This window comes from Apium graveolens, chromosome 5 (assembly GCF_009905375.1).
Source record: "Apium graveolens cultivar Ventura chromosome 5, ASM990537v1, whole genome shotgun sequence".
In the NCBI taxonomy this organism is placed as follows: domain Eukaryota; kingdom Viridiplantae; phylum Streptophyta; class Magnoliopsida; order Apiales; family Apiaceae; genus Apium; species Apium graveolens.
The window spans coordinates 310,597,234-310,616,575 of record NC_133651.1 but is presented as its reverse complement, the minus strand read 5'-3'; the positions used below and the strand labels follow the sequence as shown (position 1 = coordinate 310,616,575).

General features: G+C 32.2%; 1 protein-coding gene across 2 annotated transcripts in view; it reads left to right on the top strand.

Annotated features, from left to right (window-relative positions):
- The window catches only part of LOC141659399 (callose synthase 9), a 42,624-nt gene that overhangs the window by 15,401 nt on the left and 7,881 nt on the right, over positions 1-19,342 (top strand). For both annotated transcript variants that reach the window (XM_074466252.1, XM_074466251.1), the window contains exons 18-44: positions 483-535; positions 910-970; positions 1,052-1,133; positions 1,850-1,899; positions 2,786-2,872; positions 3,089-3,171; positions 3,252-3,276; positions 5,559-5,653; positions 5,757-5,838; positions 6,008-6,168; positions 6,275-6,395; positions 7,185-7,282; positions 7,394-7,484; positions 7,611-7,771; positions 8,450-8,559; positions 10,813-10,947; positions 13,213-13,281; positions 13,406-13,583; positions 13,678-13,792; positions 15,480-15,599; positions 16,388-16,503; positions 16,580-16,663; positions 16,764-16,876; positions 17,443-17,495; positions 17,599-17,775; positions 18,012-18,059; positions 18,512-18,670. In XM_074466252.1, the coding sequence (XP_074322353.1) occupies positions 483-535; positions 910-970; positions 1,052-1,133; positions 1,850-1,899; positions 2,786-2,872; positions 3,089-3,171; positions 3,252-3,276; positions 5,559-5,653; positions 5,757-5,838; positions 6,008-6,168; positions 6,275-6,395; positions 7,185-7,282; positions 7,394-7,484; positions 7,611-7,771; positions 8,450-8,559; positions 10,813-10,947; positions 13,213-13,281; positions 13,406-13,583; positions 13,678-13,792; positions 15,480-15,599; positions 16,388-16,503; positions 16,580-16,663; positions 16,764-16,876; positions 17,443-17,495; positions 17,599-17,775; positions 18,012-18,059; positions 18,512-18,670 (2,727 nt within the window). The remainder of the gene's footprint in view (positions 1-482; positions 536-909; positions 971-1,051; positions 1,134-1,849; positions 1,900-2,785; positions 2,873-3,088; positions 3,172-3,251; positions 3,277-5,558; positions 5,654-5,756; positions 5,839-6,007; positions 6,169-6,274; positions 6,396-7,184; positions 7,283-7,393; positions 7,485-7,610; positions 7,772-8,449; positions 8,560-10,812; positions 10,948-13,212; positions 13,282-13,405; positions 13,584-13,677; positions 13,793-15,479; positions 15,600-16,387; positions 16,504-16,579; positions 16,664-16,763; positions 16,877-17,442; positions 17,496-17,598; positions 17,776-18,011; positions 18,060-18,511; positions 18,671-19,342) is intronic.

The following is a 19,342-nucleotide window of genomic DNA, read 5'->3' as shown; positions in this document are numbered from 1 at the left end:
TTTTCATCTCCAAACCGGACCGTTAAGGTCGAACCGAACCGTTTCAATATATATTAATATATTTATTATAACTATATACCATTTTTATGTATATATATATATTAATTACTAAAGTTTATTTTATACTTTAGATATATTTTCAAATTAATATCTTCAAATTTGTATTTTACATGTAATATTTGTATTCTAAATTTTAAAAAATAAATAAATTTTATAATTATGTATTTAGTTAGGTTTCAAACCGTTACCGACCGGACCGGACCGTTAACTTGCGGTCTGGTCTGGTCCGAAATTTCAAACGGTCCGGTCCGGTTTGATATTCTGTAAAACCGTTATATATGGTCCGGTCCGATTTGATCGTAAAAAACCGACCAAACCGACCGTTGCACACCCCTACATTTATGTACCCTAATTAGTCAGCTGAGTTTGCACCTCTCTTCTTGATATTGATTTATTGTTTCTTTGTTGATTTGCTTGTTTAGGAACGCTATTATGTTGGCCGTGGCTTGTATGAGAAGACTACTAGTTATATCAAGTAATAGCCAAATCTTTATATTCTTCTTCATAGAATTTGTTAGGTATCTGCTACACTACAGTTTACCCACAGTACTCTTTGTGTAAATGGCCTTTCCCCCAAAAATCCTACACCAAAATATTATGTACTTTTATTACTGAACCGATGTTAGTCTTTCTCCGATGTTGTCTATTATGATTTAATTATTTCTGTGTTGAAACTTCGTTGCCAGTAGCTCAGATAATTAGGCTGTTCAATATTTGGATCAGATTAGTAAATGACAAATTACTGATTTGTCTTGCTAATTTTTGTTGTTGGAAGATAAAATTTATTTGAATGTCTCTGGTTCTTGCATGGTTAATAAATATCTTCTTCATTTCTGTTCTACGTTGAAGGTATATGTTTTTCTGGTTACTTGTCCTGGGAGGCAAGTTCACCTTCGCTTATTTCCTTCAGGTAATGTTCTGTTATTCCTGTCAGTGAAAGGAGTTGTGATCATATTCAAGTCTTATCACATTCATTTTAATTGTCATCCAGATAAGACCCCTTGTCAAACCAACGAGAATAATATTGGATATCACTGACTTAAGGTATTCGTGGCATGACTTTGTATCCAAAAGTGAGTTCACTGATCTAGTCCTTGTTTTTGTTGTTCATACTGCAAACTCTTATATTTCTTTACTTGCGTTAATTTTGTAGTATAATTAGATAAGGAAGCCTATTCTTTGTTTGGTGTGGAGTCATTAATCGTTTGGTGCACACTCTATATTTGTTTAGGATGACCTATTGCTCATTTTCTTTTATGATAGAGCTTTTGGAACTCCAGGTGAAACTGGGAGCATGTTTAATCTTCTTAAATGATTGCAATAATGGCTTCTGGACTAATCTAGTGCCTGAACTTTGGCATAAAATCAGCAACAAAGGTTTTACAATGGGGTGTGCTACTGCAAATGACAGTGGTTGAAATGGCTTTTTGTTGTCCTGAAAGGAACTGTTTCCTACTTTAGTGGAATCTTTCTTTAACTATTTTTAAGCTTTTCACTCATTTGAAAGGGGTAAACTTGAGTGATAACTGTAGAGCAATCAACTTTATGTACCATTATTTGCAGCGTTAGATTTTAAGTAATGAAGTTGCTGAATTCTGTTCAAACTATATATTTGTGTATGAAATGGATCAGGGAGATTGAACTTCCTTGTGGTCACTGTTAATGACAGTTTTACTGTATTAATGTATACTTGGCTTTGTTTATAACAAGCGAAGTAGTAGTAAGACATATTTTTTCAGTACCTTTATATGTCTTACTATTTCTAATCGGCATATTATGTCAATTGCAGATAATCACAATGCATTAACAGTTGCTAGCATATGGGCCCCAGTGATTTGTGTAAGTAGCATGCTTGGCGCCCTTTGTCCCAATACCCGCACGCTTACATTATATCCACCGTAATAGACATACAATTATTTGGATAATACCTTTTGGAGTATTGTGCAAGTGTGTGTTTGTGTGGTTATGTCTGTCTGTCTGTCTGTCTGTCTGTCTCTGTGTGTTTGTGCGATCTCATGCTTTGCATTTCTCTTCATGTTACTTGTGTACTACAGCCTTTTTGTTGCTGTTAGCTACTTTTGTTTGTTTTATCTTTATTTTGATTTCACAGAGCTTTATAATTTTTGCTGGAATTCATGTAGCATAAGGAAGTGTTGATAGCGATGTTCAATTTGTAAAGACATTATGGTGCAGCTTGAGTCTGTATAGCAGCTACTGAATTGTTATTGATTTTCTTTGTCTGTAACTTTTCAAATTAATAGGGTATTCATTTCACCTGACCTCAGTAATATAGTATATATATAAAATAGGGTCAGAACCGTTCAAATCTGCCACCAAATCATTTGGCAATCATTTAACTTTTGCATTTTTTGGAAATCATTTTCTACCAAATTTGCCACCAAAATCATTTTGGTGATTGTTTTCTATATTAATAATAATCCTGCTTAATTGTTGAGATAAATTGTATTGAATTTAGTCACTTTCTACCTGCTGAAGGTCTGAAAAATCATTGGACAACTAATGCACCTAGTTTTCTTTGTTTTTGTTGCATTCGTGTTGGTTATTTTTCTATGTAATCTGGAGATGTTATACTGCTTTCTCGTGTCAATTACAGTTGTTGATATTTGGGTTGGCTAGGCTGGGATACTGTGACAATATCTTTTAATGTATATAAATATGTCCGTCTTACATGTCCTTTCTTGCTCTTTCTTTTTCGTTGCTGCAGATCTATTTGTTGGATATTTATATCTTTTACACTCTTGTCTCGGCTCTATGGGGGTTCTTGCTTGGGGCCAGAGATCGTATTGGGGAGGTAAGTCTATTATTCATTTAGTTCTGTGTTTAAGGATGTCCAATGCATTCTCAGTTTAATGGATTTGAGTTTGATTATGATTTTTTGTGCTCTCCTTATGTTTTCATAATGTTCCTTCTTTCATTGAAATTCAAAAGTACGATAATAGTATTTCTTTCATCTATTGGTTATGCACTTATCAGTTATCATAATTCAGTTATCGTTTATTTCTTTTAGATTAGATCTTTGGATGCTGTTCACAAGCTATTTGAAAGTTTCCCAGAAGCTTTTATTAAGAGACTAGATGTTCCTTCTGGCAGGTGTAGACACAGTTTCTGTTATCAAATTTGTTTTATATGTATAAGATGGTGATTACTTATTCTATAAACTTTTTTTGCAGGAATGCTTATCGTTCATCTGGTCAGGTGAGTTGTGCATTACTTAAGCTGCATTATTCACAATAAGGTTTCTTACCATTTTTCATATAAATGGTTTCTGAAAGGACATGTATTTCGGTTGATTACAGTGATCTGAAATGCTGTAATCTCTATGTTGATTTAAAAAGTACCTTGTTAGAGCATCTCCAACCATGATTACATGTTAGTTAAATAGTCTAGGTGGCAGCAGCATGATATAGATATTAGTTAAAAAATATACTCCTCCAACCATGACATCTGTTAGCAATAATTTTAGATATCCTCCATCACATCTTCTATATCAGTTGATCCTGCACCGTTAGCTAAAACATCCACGTGAACTTTTCCTGCCTTATTTAAACCTTGACCTACTCTACACATTAATATATACATATATTTATATTACACTTAATACATATATGTTAAAATTCTTATTTTATATTTAATATTTTAAACTTTAATATATTTTAATGTACATTGCATATTTGTATAAATACTACTCCCTCAGTCCCTTCCAATTGTTTACATTTCTGGGGAAGTGTCCGACACGCATTTTAAGGTGCATAAAAAGTATAGTTATGTAACTTATTTTTACAATTTTCTTTTTCTGAATAAAAGTTGAATGTTTTAATTTTTATTCAGAAAAATAAAATTGTAAAAAAAAATTACAGAACTATACTTTATATGCATCTTAAAATGCGTGTCGGACTCTGTCTAAAAAACGTAAACAATTGAAAGGGACGGAGGGAGTAATAGATATAATATAATATAATTATATATTGTTAAATAGATTTATAAGTAATGTTTATTAATTATGTTTGGTTATATTTCAATATGTTACTATATTTCAATAGTAATATATATTAAAGAGTTATTTGCAAAATGCATCCCCGTGTTTTGGCCAAAATGCATTTTTTTACCTATACTTTAGATAACTGCACTTTGCATCCCCTTACTATTTTCGGCGCGACAAATTGCTCCATTTTCGTTAAATTTGTTAAAATTCTCAGGGGCATTTTAGGAAATTAAAATATTTAATTAAAATTAGATAATTATTTAAGATTTTTGACCCTCTAAATGATACTTTTCGAAAAAAATTAAAGAACGAAAATTATAGAGAACGAAAAAATCTTTTCAAAACAATAACATTCAAAATTATCAAAAATTTTACGAAGCCAACATTAAATAAAATCTATACTTATTGAATTTATTAAAAACAATTATAAAAAAAAATTCGATTTTGAACCTTTTTATTTCGAGAAGGTCTTTTTATTCTCTACAACTTCCGTTCTTTAAATTTTTTCAGAATGTATCGTTTAGAGGGTTAAAAACCTTAAATAAAGATCTGAAAATAATTTAATATTTTCATTTCCTAAAATACCCCTGAAAATTTTAACAAAATTAACGAAAATGGTGCAATTTGTCGCGCCAAAAATAGTAAGGGGATGCAAAGTTCAGTTATATAAAGTATAGGTAAAAAATACATTTTGGCCAAACCACGGGGATGCATTTTGCAAATGACTCTATATTAAATTGCTATCATATTTAATATATTTTCATTGAATGTTTTATTTATATTTTCACTTGTATTTAATAAATTAATATAAATTTATTTTAACATATAAAATATTAATATATATATATATATGAAAATAGTAATAAAATAATTTTATTGAATATAGCTAACCATTATAGATTGTAGCACTGGAGTAAAAGCTCTTACAGATTTAACAAATTTTTTGATAATGATCATTTAGCTAACCATTTTAGCTATTAGCCTTGGAGATGCTCTTAGGGGTAATTATGTTCAACATTTACAGGTGATTATATGATTAATATCATCTACTTAGGTTTAGAGCTAGATCGGGATCACTATTGTTGTTCCATATCTTAGTATTATTAAGGTAATATGTACTCTGGCATATTTTATTCACTGGAGTTGGTATTTGCATGTTTAATGTGTTTTAACTTTTTTAAAAGAATAAGCCTGTTATTTAAATTAAAAAGGTGCAGTTGTTCGATAAATTATTTCTTATTTGGACAAAAGTCACAAAAATTATATCACGTCCCCCTCGCAATGTGGCTTGTTCAGGAAAGTATCAGAAGTTATTGGCTAATGTGCTTGTGGTCTAAGTTTGTAGGCGCTGTTGTGGATAGTTATTATTAATTTATGTTACATTCTTTGAGCCGTTGTAGAAGGACTTTGATATGCTTGTATGATTCTTTTTTCTAGTTTCTTAATGCGTGTTGGCCTCAAGTTAAAAATTTATGACTCAATAACTTTTTTATAGGTCCAGGAGATGGTCAAGGCCGATGCAACTAGGTTTTCTCCTTTTTGGAATGAGATTATACGAAATCTGCGAGAAGAAGATTACATTACAAGTTTGTGAGTGGGAAAAGTTCCATGCTTTCAGTTTCTTGTACATATCGAGATTAGGTCAGTATTATGTAAGGGTAGAAAATATGCAGTAATTATTATCTGCTTTCAGGGAAATGGAGTTGCTTCAGATGCCTAAGAATTCTGGAGTTATTCCTATGGTGCAGTGGCCCCTTTTTCTTCTTGCAAGCAAGGTTGTCGAGTTCATAAAATTTTGCTTACTAATTTGTCTTAAAATTCATTGTTTTACACTATGCAAAGTCGATTGAGTTGTGCTTTGTAGTTATATTATGTTGATATTTTCAAAATGTATATCATGAACTTCATGGTGTTCTCATCTAATGATTATGTATCCTCTGGTAGATCATTCTTGCTAAAGATATAGCGGCAGAGAGCCGAGACTCGCAAGATGAGCTGTGGGATAGAATCTGTAGGGATGACTACATGAAATATGCAGTTATAGAATTCTATCACTCATTTAAACTTATCCTTACATCTATATTGGATGACGAAGGAAAGATGTGGTATGTTTGCTTATTGCCTAAATGTTTTAGAATCTTGAGGAATGATTCGGTATGATGGGTTAAAGTTTGCAAGTTTGTGATGCTATTCTATTCTTTCATGTCTCAGGGTTGAGCGTATTTGTAAAGATATAAATGAAAGCATAGCAAACAAGAGTATCAGTGACGATTTCCGACTCTCTATGCTTTCTCTCGTGATTCAAAAAGTTACAGCATTAATGGGAATACTGGTTCGTTCAAATATAGCATAGTTATTCTGCGAAACTTAAGAATTTATCTAGATTAGCTGGCTTATTTTATTTCGTATGTCATTGAATTTGTTCTTCCATTCATCTGGCATCAGAGTGTAATATGTATGTTAGCTATATATGGATAAAGCTAAATGTTCTTACGTTGTGTGCAAGATAGCTCATGCAATTATACGCATGAACCTGTAATTCATGCTCATTCCTTGATACAATTAGATATGTAAATCAAGAATTTTTCTTCATCTTAGGCAATAGGCACCCTAAACTGAATTCATCGTTGTGTGGACTGCTTAAGATTAATACAAAATTTTATCTATATGAATAAAAAAATATTGTTTTTTCCATTGGTGTTCACTCTAGATTTCTAGGTAATGATCACATGTCAAGAACTTCTGTGGCTAAGTTCTTATACAGGCACCTGAAAGCTCTTTGACATAAAGATAATGGTTGATTAGAAAAAAAAAACCAAATTATGGTACAGTATGGAGTAAGAATCAATATGAAAGACATGCAACATACAACTTCAGTAGATATAGACTTGTGCTGGATATTGCTTAGAACATGTGTTTTCTTTATAAACCGAATCCTTGTGCCAAACCCATGATTTATCATCTCTCAAAGCTCTTTATCGTTCCAGATTATTTACTCGTATAATTGTTTTTTTCTTTTTTTATAATCTATTGCTTGGCGTCCACTCTATTGAGTATTTTAGTTAAATGAGTCCTTATTTTCTAGTTTTAATAACTGTGAGTTTATAATTTTGCTTTATAGAAAGGCACAGAAACTCCGGAACTTGTTACTGGTGCGATTAAAGCTGTTCAGGATTTGTATGACGTGGTGCGGATCGATGTCCTTTCTATCAATATGAGGTGAGCCATGCAGTTGATTTTTCTTATGCATCGTTTTACTTTTCTATTAATAATACCTTTTAAATCCATAATTGATACCTTTTTATTTGTGTGTGCATGGGGTATATACAGTAAGAATTATGAGACCTGGAATTCGTTGCAAAAAGCAAGGACTGAAGGTAGACTGTTTTCAAAGTTAAAGTGGCCTACAGATGCTGAGTTGGTATGCTCAATTATTTATTTCTTTTTTTTTTTTTGCTTTTTGATTTATCTTTATATAAAAATATATGTAGTATTAGATCCTTGACTTGATTAGTTAAAATCGAATTTGATTTGAATCTATATGCAGAGATCACAAGTGAAAAGATTGTATTCCCTATTAACTATAAAAGACTCTGCTGCCAATATCCCAAGGAACTTGGAGGCCAGACGTAGGTTGGAATTCTTCACAAATTCTCTCTTCATGGACATGCCTCAGACCAAGCCAGTTCGTGCTATGTTGTCCTTTAGGTATTTTCTTCGCCGGAAACATGTTGGTGCTAGTGGTATCGTAATTAATTTGTTCCTTTTTTATAGGTAATTTATTTTAAAGTATAGTGGTAGGGGGAGCTGCGATGCGAACTCTGGACCTCTCTACCTTAAGAGCACCTTTGCCACTGCTTAGGCACTCCCTGACTCTCAAAAAATCCAGTCTCTGATTTGGCTAATAATATGTGATGATGAAATATTTCTAGTATATCGCACGTTATTCTTTCTGTAGCATGTGGTCCCAAATGTATTGTGTAAACCCAAATATAGTACACATTTATTTCTCACGTAGTAACCCACCTACTTCCTATAACATTGTTGACCATTCACATTTTAAAAGTCAAAACATTTTATGCACGAGCTTCAATAAATACCATATCTGTCTGCCTGTGGAGGTTATTAAAAATTTATATAATTGTTTAATATTCAATTTAACTCATTTGTGGTTTTAAAATGGTTTGGATTGTAAAAACTGTAATTTGATCGGTAGATCTGTACAGAATGCTTTGTAATCCTAAATCCTAATGTTTTGCGAATGTGGTGTAAACTGAGCTACTTAGCCTTAAAAAATGAAAGGAGTCACCTAATTTTGTTGTTTGGTCGCTGTCTTAATTATTGGTTTAGTTTATGATTGTTTTCCTTTTACCCTCTCTATTGCAGTGTCTTTACTCCTTACTATTCCGAGACTGTGCTGTATAGTATGCCCGAGCTACTGAAAAAAAATGAAGATGGGATTTCAACATTGTTTTATCTCCAGAAGATATATCCAGGTTTTTCCAGTTTTTTAAAAGATACAAATAATACTCATAATGTTTGGGCAGGTACCTGAAAAAAACTAAGCAGTCTTTAGTTTTAGATTTAGGTTAAAATTTTCAGATTTATTGTTTTACTTATTAGTGTTTCTCTTGATACACAGCTCAGTCAGTTAAAAGTCGTGACTAGTAATCTGGTGTCGTGACTAGTAATCTGGTATCAGTAAAAAACTGCATGGCCTTTGTATAAAGATGTTAAATTTAGTGAACTAGTGTAAACCCTGAAAACAATCCCTAGATATCACCTTTTCGTTTTCTCAATTTATTGTTATTTTTAAATAGTTAGTTGATTTATGTAAAAGATGCCCATTTCTTTCATTTTTTTGCTTCCGTGTTCAATTGTCTTTTATGCAATTTGAGCATAATTAACTTTATAAACATATCTGTATTCCTTGATGAGTTGCGATTACTTTTAATTTAGTGACATACAAACAAAATAAAAAAGTCTTTTATCCCGACAGTTTATCAAGACACTGAAATTTGAAGGAACGTGAACTACAAGTTGAAAATAAAAATCACTTGAAAGACATTTAAATGGTTTTGGGGTTGTAAAGAAACTTTTAATTGGAAAGCATACACGATTTTGAGCATCAGAGTATCTTGTTACAAGAGATAGGTTAAGACCCCCTTAAATAATTTGAGGGAAGTTTCTTCCTAGAATATTGCTAGTTCAGGTACAACCCCAGCTATTGTCTGGGGTAAGTGAGTGTTTGCAGTTTGAGTTAAATTTTGTCAAAGTGTACACCTGCACGTTCACCTTCACCTTCACACATCACTTTAAGATGGCATCTTTTATACTTAAAAATAGTATCAACTCTGTAGATAATCAAATCATGCTTTTTGAGGCATCCAAAGAGAGCTCTTGCTGCATATTAATATTTGGATACAATAGTATGTGTTCTAATCTTATCTATTAAGATGAAGATAATTATGCCACAGTATTCTAATAACATCTGAAGCATGATGGTTGATGTTCTTCGTTTTTCTGAAAATTATTCTCTTAAGAGGTATATTATGGTAAGGGAAAATAGATCTTTTTACCACTTAACTATTGTGTTCATTAGAAAGTAACCACCCAACATTCAAATAATTAATTATAACCATTAACATTATATTTGTTTTAGTTTTTAGTCATTCCGACAATTATTCCGTTAAATAATGTTGATGTGGACGTAAGAGCTGAATAGATCAATGATGTGGCATAATTGAAAAATATTTTATTAGAATATAGTTACTGAACTTTATATAATGTTGCAAATATATCACTATTATAATTTTTATCATAAATTATCTCATTTTGGACCTGATAATTTATCTTGTTAAGAATAGTTTTTTAAAACTTATCTTCATAAATGAAGTTAGATATGTGTTTATTAAAATAAATTATATTATTCTATTAAATTGGATTAGATTCGTATATTTGGTTTTTAAAATTTCATAGATATAAATTTATGCCTGAAAATAAGATTTTATATTTGAGTTATTGTTTATATCGACTTCCAAAAATTTTGGATTAAAAAATGATTGAATTGAATGTCCCAAATTTTACAATATTAATGAAAATCTTGGAGATCGTTATTAGTTTGAAGATATTATCGAATTTTTTGGTTCTGCTAATTGATATTATTGATTTTTTTTTGTGAATAAAGTAATAAATTGTGTGATTAACAACCGCGTCCATGTCAACATTATTTAACGACATGTCATTCGCACATAACGGAATGACTAGAAACAAAAACACATATAACGTTAATGGCTATATTTAATTAATTAGATGTTTAGTGACTACTTTCTAATAGATTTAATCTATGTTATTCGGACTCTTCATTTTACCTTCGAGTACCTGTGTCGGACACTCGACACTCGGACATGGACACTTATTTTAAGCATTTGTATATTTTTCAAATTGTTTTTGAGTCTGATACTTGGACATGTGTCCATACCGGATACTTCTAGCCGAGGTCTAAGTAACATAGGATTTATTAGTTGAATGGAAAAAAAATCTATTTTTCCTTCTGGTAATTATTCAAATATTTTACCTTACACTTAAACTACATCACCTTCTCAGTATGTTTAGTTGATTAACCAATATAGAGACAAACTATTTGTTCCGTCTTCAATTTAATCTTCTATAGGCGCTTGGATCATGCGATCGTAGTGACCTTCTATTCTGTGTTTCTGCTGTTGTATTAATATAGTCTTCCTTTACAGATGAATGGAAAAATTTTCTTGCGCGGATTGGTCGTGATGAGAATGCACATGAGTCAGAACTTAATGATAATCCCAGTGATATTCTCGAACTCCGATTTTGGGCATCATACCGTGGGCAAACACTAGCAAGAACCGGTATGTTCTTTCACTTTTAAAATATAACTTTCCTGACGCAGAAGCAATTCGACCCTTATATTAATATGATATAGCCATATGTATGTAATTTTAGTCATATTTTATATGAACTGAAAAGGTATTACCAGGTCTCCTGTTGTTTTCAACCTTTTGTGCTTCCTTAATGAGAGCTGGTATGCGTGCATGTAATGTAGCTTGGATGCTTTTCCTTGCATCTACTAGTAATAGGTTAAGGTCACATCAGTCCTGGTCTCTGTCATCTGGTCTCCATGAAAAATTTGAGGATCGGGGCGGGGTCGGGGATTAGTGTCTCCCCGCCCCGATCCCCGACCCCGAATCGTATTTTAAATATAAATAATATTATATATATATATATATATAAAATACCTCAAATAAATATTGGAATATATACAATATATTATTATTTTCAATTTCTTATCTCCTAAATGATTTAAGTTTACTTATCGTGGTATTATTTCATTATAGTAATATTATTTTTGTTTATTATTGATACTAGAAATAAATATTAATTCAAATTAAGGTTAAAAATTAATATTTAATTTTAAAGAAAATCTATATATTATGGTTTACCATGTAAATTTTTATTGAAAAAAATTATTTACAATTTAATTTTTATTAAACGAAAAAAATAAAGAAATTCCTCGAATCCCTCCCGGGATCCCCGTTCCCCGTTTGGGGCGGGGATCGGGGAGTAAAATAATCCCCGTTCGGGGATCGGGTCGGGTTCGGGGATCGGGGGCGGGGATAGCACTCCCCGACGCTATCCCCGACCCCGAAGTGACACGGTGGCCATCCCTAGCTCATGTTGTAATCTCATGTAAGACCGTCTTCTAAGGCGAAATGAAAAATATTACTCCCTCTGTTTCAACTTGAATACTTTTTAGAGTTGGGTACACATCAATATTTAATCCACTTTCATAAATATTAATGCAAGTAGTTGTGTATTTGACAATATTATCCCATATTAAATTGTGTTCTTATAATCCTATTACTAGTGCACAACCACCCACACTAATTCAAATATAGTTGGAAATTAGCATTTGTTGCACTTTAGAAACAAGAGAAAGGCTAATATTTTGATGCAAATACAATTCTTTAAAATAACCAAATATATTTAAACAGCAGTAGTTTACATCGTGTGGAGTATTGTGTTTTAGGCCTGGAACCTGTGACTGATAGAAGAATTGAAACTGTGCGGAATTGGTGATACATGTTTCCTTACATTTTTACACCCTTATGGTTTGACAAAGCAAAAATATTGAGTCCTAATAAAAATATCAAAGACACTTACAATGTGAGGAAAGTCTTGGTCATTTCGAGTTTGCAGTAATAACTAGTTTAAACTACAGTTTATAATGTTATATATTTTTATCTAAATAAAAATTTTAGTCTAATTTTGAGTCTTATGCAATGAATTCGACATGTAATAATTAGCTACCAAAAAAATATTCTAATTGAGAGAATCATGTTTGCTGAAGGAGAGGCCTTAGCTGTAATTTGGTCATTGGCCACTAAATATTATTAACATGTTGACCCATGCTAGTAAATTATTTTTAATGGTGGATTAGGAAAAATATGAGATGTTTTAATAAAGAATAGTTGGGTTTGTATAAATAAGCAGAACTCAAATATTAAAAGTTGTGCACCCAAGTTTTTGCTGTATACAGAATAACGGAAATTAAAATGTAGACAATTGTCAGTAGCCTGTTGCATGCACCACTGGTTATATTTCTAAAAGGGGATTGCAGGGACTGGAATGGATCATTATATTGGTTTTGGGTCAGTACATGTTTTTCTTTGCTGTCCTTTCCCTACCAAAGATCTCTTTTCCTTGTTTCTTTATCTTTTCGATTGTGTATCTGGGATCAATTCCTTTCTTCTAACTTTGATTCTTGGTTTGAAGAGGTGATACTCTGTGTTGGCCTGTATTTTTTGGGATTCATTAAGCTTATTTAGGCTTCATATGGTTTTGAATTTCACACATGGCTGTTCATAAAGATTTTGTAATTTAATTTTGGAATTTGTGTTGGATCATTTAATAGTGTTTAAGGAAATATCTTTTGCATCTTAATCGTGCACCTGTTTTAAAAATCATGTTCAAATATTTTTAACAAAGAATTAGGTTGTGATTTCCCACATATGATAGGTACTTTGATGGTCTGTTATATGGCTCTAGTTCGAATTCAAACTTTATGTTGAATTATCTATGTCTGAATTTAATTTTGGTAAATTGGTGGTTTTCAGTTCGTGGAATGATGTATTACAGAAAAGCTGTAATGCTTCAGGCTTATCTGGAGAGAATGACTGCAGGAGGTTTGCATCTTAAATACGTTCATTATTATCTCTCTAGATATTCTTGTAAACTTGCAACAAGTAAGAATAAAATCAGCCACTTTCTGTAAAATATATATTCTCTCACTGTTTGTTGACAATTTAGATATGGAAGCAGCTGTTTCTAATAATGAAGCAAATGATACTCAAGGTTTTGAATTATCTCCCGAAGCAAGAGCTCAAGCTGACCTTAAATTTACATATGTGGTTACTTGCCAAATATATGGAAAACAGAAAGAAGACCAAAAACCTGAGGCTGCAGATATCGCTTTGTTAATGCAAAGGTTGTCATGTTAAATTTGTTTTTGTTGTCTTTTTTACTCCTGGTGCTTCCATAGACGGTCATTCTAAAATTTATTGTTTTAATTTTCCTCTTAGAAATGAAGCTCTTCGAGTTGCTTATATTGATGAGGTAGAGACAATGAAAGACGGAATTGTGCAGACAGAATTCTACTCAAAACTTGTAAAAGCTGACATCAATGGCAAAGATAAGGTATTTTTCCATATTAGTTTATCTTTTCCATGGTAGTTTGTGCAGTATTTGCAATTAAAGCTTAACACGTTATATGTCTGGGCAATTTAAATGGATTACTTAGTCATTTTTCTTTGCTACCTTGCGCTCTTTATTTTGTAACTCAAGAGTGAAGATTAAATGTAATGTGTTGTGTTTCACATTCTGTTTATATGTTTATATTTTCTACTCGCAAGAGGAAAGTAATGTAGTTTAATGTGTTTCACATTTGGAATCATGGGGAGATGGGTACTTATTTTCCCTTCAATTATCCTTTAACATCCCCCTGTTTCTCTTCTAGTGTAGGGAATCAAATTTGTCTAATATCTGATGGTTTGATTTTTGATTAAATCATACTTAATTTGAAGTTCATCAAGAAACTTCATCACCCTTTCTTCCATCACGGTCTTCTGACATTTCTCTTAATCTTCAACCTTTTTACCCTTAAATGTAATGTAACAATCTAAATCCTGCCAGAATGATGTGGGCTTTGAATAGTACTCCCTCGACCTCCTGGAGTCGTCCCCATATCTATCATTTAGCCTCAAGTTTCTTTTCCATATTACTGGAATAAGATTATAAGAAAAAGTCCAGGTAGTAGAAATCTAAACCTCTTCAGTTGTATCTTGTATCAGTGAAAAGTTAACTTTTGCAAATATATGACTACGTACAATCAAACTCGGTTTTGACCATGGCATTTCCACAAAGCTTGTCACAAAAATCCTGCAAGTTTTGGGCATGGATAATGTGTATCGTTAAACCTGGTTTTAGTAATCCTAGTCTTAGCTGAGTTGTGCAAAACCAAAATATCTAAAATTACTGATCAATCTGATATGGTAAAGAAACCAATAGAACACCACAATTATAACATTTGAAGGGTTGCAAACATTATATTAGATGCGTATATGAAACAATTTTTGGACTACAAGAATGCCTGTCATTTGGCATTCCCATCTGGATCATACGCTTAATAGTATCTCATTAGATACCATACAATTACAACATCACCGGTATCTAAATAGAAAGCACATTTAATTGGTGGGTTGATGTTTCAACTCATTTGTCTCCATTAAATTGATTTACTATAAAGTTTAAATTAGTATACTTTTTTCTTTCTAATTATAAAATACATTATCTTCAATTAATTATATCTTTATTTTTCTTACTGATTTAAAACAGTTACAAAAAAAGATGCAAATAGTATATTGTTCCCAATATTTTATAATTAATATCTATTTGGAAACAAACATGAACAACCCATGGTTAAATATTTTTTATAACAGCTACGGAAGAAAAGAGAAGGTAAGCAACTTATAAATCTTTTCTTAAATGCGTGTATCAGTTTCATGTATGTTTTTGCAAACTCTTCATCGTTATACTGCAACAGTGGGATTTCATGAAGCTTATATGATAAAATCACCAAATCCGATTAATTCTTGGGTAAGCCAGCTCGAAAAATGCATTTTGATGCAAGATGAATCCATGAAATGTGTTAAAAGTATAATTCATTTCGAATGTCCACTGTTAAACCACGAATTTCTAGTAGATAAAATTAATTTCGAGAGTCCAACCGAGTTGCAATATAATCGTCATCCCTAACGTAATTTTGAATTTAAAATTGAATTTATCTTTTGGTTTTGTTCCTATTTATTAAATTATTTCCTTGCAGGAAATCTACTCGATAAAGTTGCCTGGAAACCCAAAGCTAGGTGAGGGCAAACCAGAAAACCAGAATCATGCAGTTGTTTTTACTCGTGGGAATGCAATGCAGACGATTGACATGAATCAGGTAAGTGCTTATTTAATTTTATTAAAGAATGTCTCATAAGGTTTTATAGCAGTTGTTCATCTTATTCCGATGTATGTTCAACACCAGCAAACTTATGAGTGAGGATTAGTTGACAATGTAGTAAAATACTTGTGCTAAAGGATCGAATATTATTTGGATATGAATAGTCGACTGTTAAATTGTCGGGATCATGTATATTTTGCTAGATAAATGAACCTGGTTCAGGTGGGTGATAAGAAAAACCAGGAAACCTCCTCCTAGGTAATACTCCTTGGTACGCCGTTGATATTTCATCGTTAAGATTGGTCAATGTAAATATCAAATTTCAATAGTAAAGTTTTTCATGTACTACCCTAGCAGAATAGCTTTATAATATTATAAAGGTTTAAAAGTGAAATCCTGGAAGAACAAAAACTAGGCCCGAAGTTTAATGACTGGGTAAATTAGGTGTTTTTAATGTTTGTAAAATGAAGTTTTAGTATGAAGTTATAGAAACCTTATAATTCATGACTTCGTGTTAATGTTATTATTGATTAGATCGAGTTAAGTTCACTTGATATGTTTTTATTTTCATTAGTTATATTTATCATACATTTTTACAGCTATTAGTTCTATTAAAACCTGTTTAAATCTTGCTAATTTGGTCTTCCCTGGTTTAAGTTGTAGGTCTGCTACTAGTTTCTATTATGTTTTCTGTAGATTATCCGTTTCTGATGCAATCTTATATTCTTATTAGTTATGTCTTGCAAATATTTCACTTCACTTCTATTGAATTCATTCTATTTTAGGATAATTATTTTGAGGAAGCTTTGAAGATGAGAAATCTTCTTGAAGAATTTCACCGTAATCATGGTCTTCGTCCTCCTACAATACTTGGTGTCAGGGAACATGTATTTACTGGAAGGTAGTGGTCTTACTGTACATATTACATAGATCTACCCTATGTTAAAGAGGACACAACTGATTACATATTTTCGCAGTGTTTCTTCCTTGGCATCTTTCATGTCAAATCAGGAAACTAGTTTTGTTACTCTTGGACAACGTATCCTTGCGAATCCTTTGAAGTAAGTGCAACACCTAATGAGATTGCAAATAAGCATCGGCAGTATATTTCTCCTAAAGTTATTAAAAATTCTCCTTGCTGATAAATTTAGTAATACTCAGGGTCCGTATGCACTATGGTCATCCGGATGTTTTTGATAGAGTTTTCCATATCACGCGTGGCGGTATCAGCAAAGCATCTCGTGTGATTAACATCAGTGAAGATATTTATGCTGGTATGACTATTATTCTAATTGACTTATATGTAAGAGTTGAATTTTTTCTTTTAATTGTTCGTATTAAATAAATTTTTATATCTGGTAAAGTTTATTAATGCTTTAATCTGGATCTGGGTGTCATAGCCAGTTGAAGCGAGCTCATTCATATATCTAAATTATGAATGGAATTATTTTAGTTGATTATCTTTTACCCACAACATTGGTTTTTTCCATTCGCTGTCAAAATTGACATTTTCCTTATCCAACATGTAATCAAAAGAGTAATATTTTTAAGTTAATGAGGGATTACATAATGGCAGGAACATGTCCATTCAAAAGTCTTGGTTGGAAACAGAGATGATGTAATGTAGCATGATACATTCCAAATTCTACATGAATGCACGTGTAATTATTAACCACCTTTTGAATATTATGGCCTATGTCTTTTAGAGTTCGAGAAATATAACCAGGGCAAAGTCTTGCACAAAATTTCATTTTCAAATTCCAATTCTTTACCAAGTATGTTATGTAATGATATAAGAAATTCTATATTTCATCTTTTGATATTTCAAAATAAAATGTAGGGTTCAATTCAACTTTGCGCCAAGGAAATATAACTCACCATGAATACATCCAGGTAAAGCATGGGTCTTCCTCAATATTGCTTTCACTATTCCCTTATGCACTTCATCTAGTATAAACGAACAGTATACGCATACTATTAATTAAATGGTGAACAGGTTGGGAAGGGAAGGGATGTTGGTCTCAATCAAATTGCTCTGTTTGAGGGAAAAGTGGCTGGCGGGAATGGCGAACAAGTTCTCAGTAGGGATGTTTACAGGCTTGGACAACTCCTTGATTTCTACAGGATGATGTCATTCTACTTTACAACTGTTGGCTACTATTTTTGTACGATGGTATGCTATTTATGCAATATATCAGTGTATTGTATGATCTGTCCTTCTCAGTATTATTCTGGGTTCATGGACATCGATGGATAAGACAAAGACCTATGTATATTGACATGCTTTTTCTTGTGTGATGTGGGTTGTGTGTCATCTATAACTACTTATCCGTGAAACTAGGTGTACAGTAATCAATATCATAGCTAACGTGTAACCTATCTAATAAGTGGTCTCTTTTGTCTTTGCAGTTGACCGTTCTGACTGTATACATCTTCCTATATGGAAAGACATACTTGGTAAGTTATAATTTTTCCTGAATTGTAATTTTAGTGTGTCCACAAAATGACTATACATCCGTACCTGCTGTTGGAACTTTTCCTGTTATGACAATTATTTATGTAGACACTAGCTTCAGGAATATCGTTTTAATGGTTACTGTAATGTGACCTACATGGGAATCAAGCTTGTATACCCTTTGTTACCTGAGTCTGGCAGGAATTGTTGAACATGAATCCATGTTCAAGTGTTGGACCTGGCAATTTTTGAAAAATATATATTTTCTGGCCTAAAATAAGCGTCCGAGTGTCCCCTATAGGTACTTCAGGCAGAATGAAGAGTTGGGGAACATAGTGTATCCCATAAATGCAACCTAGGGGTTATCACCCTTATTTTTTCCAACTTTTTCCCTTGGTTAGCAAATATATATAATTACATTTGAAGTTATCTTCATAAAGCTGTTTTTTTGTAGGCTCTGTCAGGTGTTGGCGAAGATATTAAGGATAGAGCATCAGTGACAAAAAATACTGCTTTAAGTGCTGCCTTAAATACACAGTTTTTGTTTCAAATTGGTATTTTTACTGCTATTCCGATGGTTCTTGGGTTTATATTGGAACAGGGTTTTCTACGGGTATGTACTCCTGTCTTCGTTTATGTGCCTTTCTTGAGATTCTATTATCAGTATTTGATTTGGAAGCATTTGAAAATAGAAAAACTTTTAAATATTTTGATGAAAATTTACATGAAATTAGGTTGTCCTACATCTTGTATTATAATTTTCTAGTAGTTCTATTATTTTAGCAGTAATTTCTTGTCCCCTCCCCCTCTCTTTTCAGCTATTAACCATCAGTTCATCGACATTTGACTAAGAAAGACACAAAGTTTTATTGATAATGTGGTTAATAAAAAAATGTAATATCATATTTCAGAGCTCATACTATATCTGTGAATGCAAACAGTGAACATTGTTTGGTTAAGGACTCCAAGATGGTCCACGTAAAACAAACACATCTTGCCCTCATGCCGGAAAATTTAATATTTAAACTGGCTTAACACACTACCCCTACTGAAAAGACCTACTCTTTAAAACACACACACCGAGTTGTGCTTGGCTAAAAATCAATTTAGCCTAAAAACTTTAAAAGCCATATACAAGTATCATCACCGATAATAGTACAAGTCACTAGTCATTATTGTTAAAGGCTGTGATGTTATATCAGTTTTCATTTTTGGTTTCCATCCACAGCATATATTATTTTTTTAGTTATTAATATATATTCACTTGAACACATCAAAAACTGAC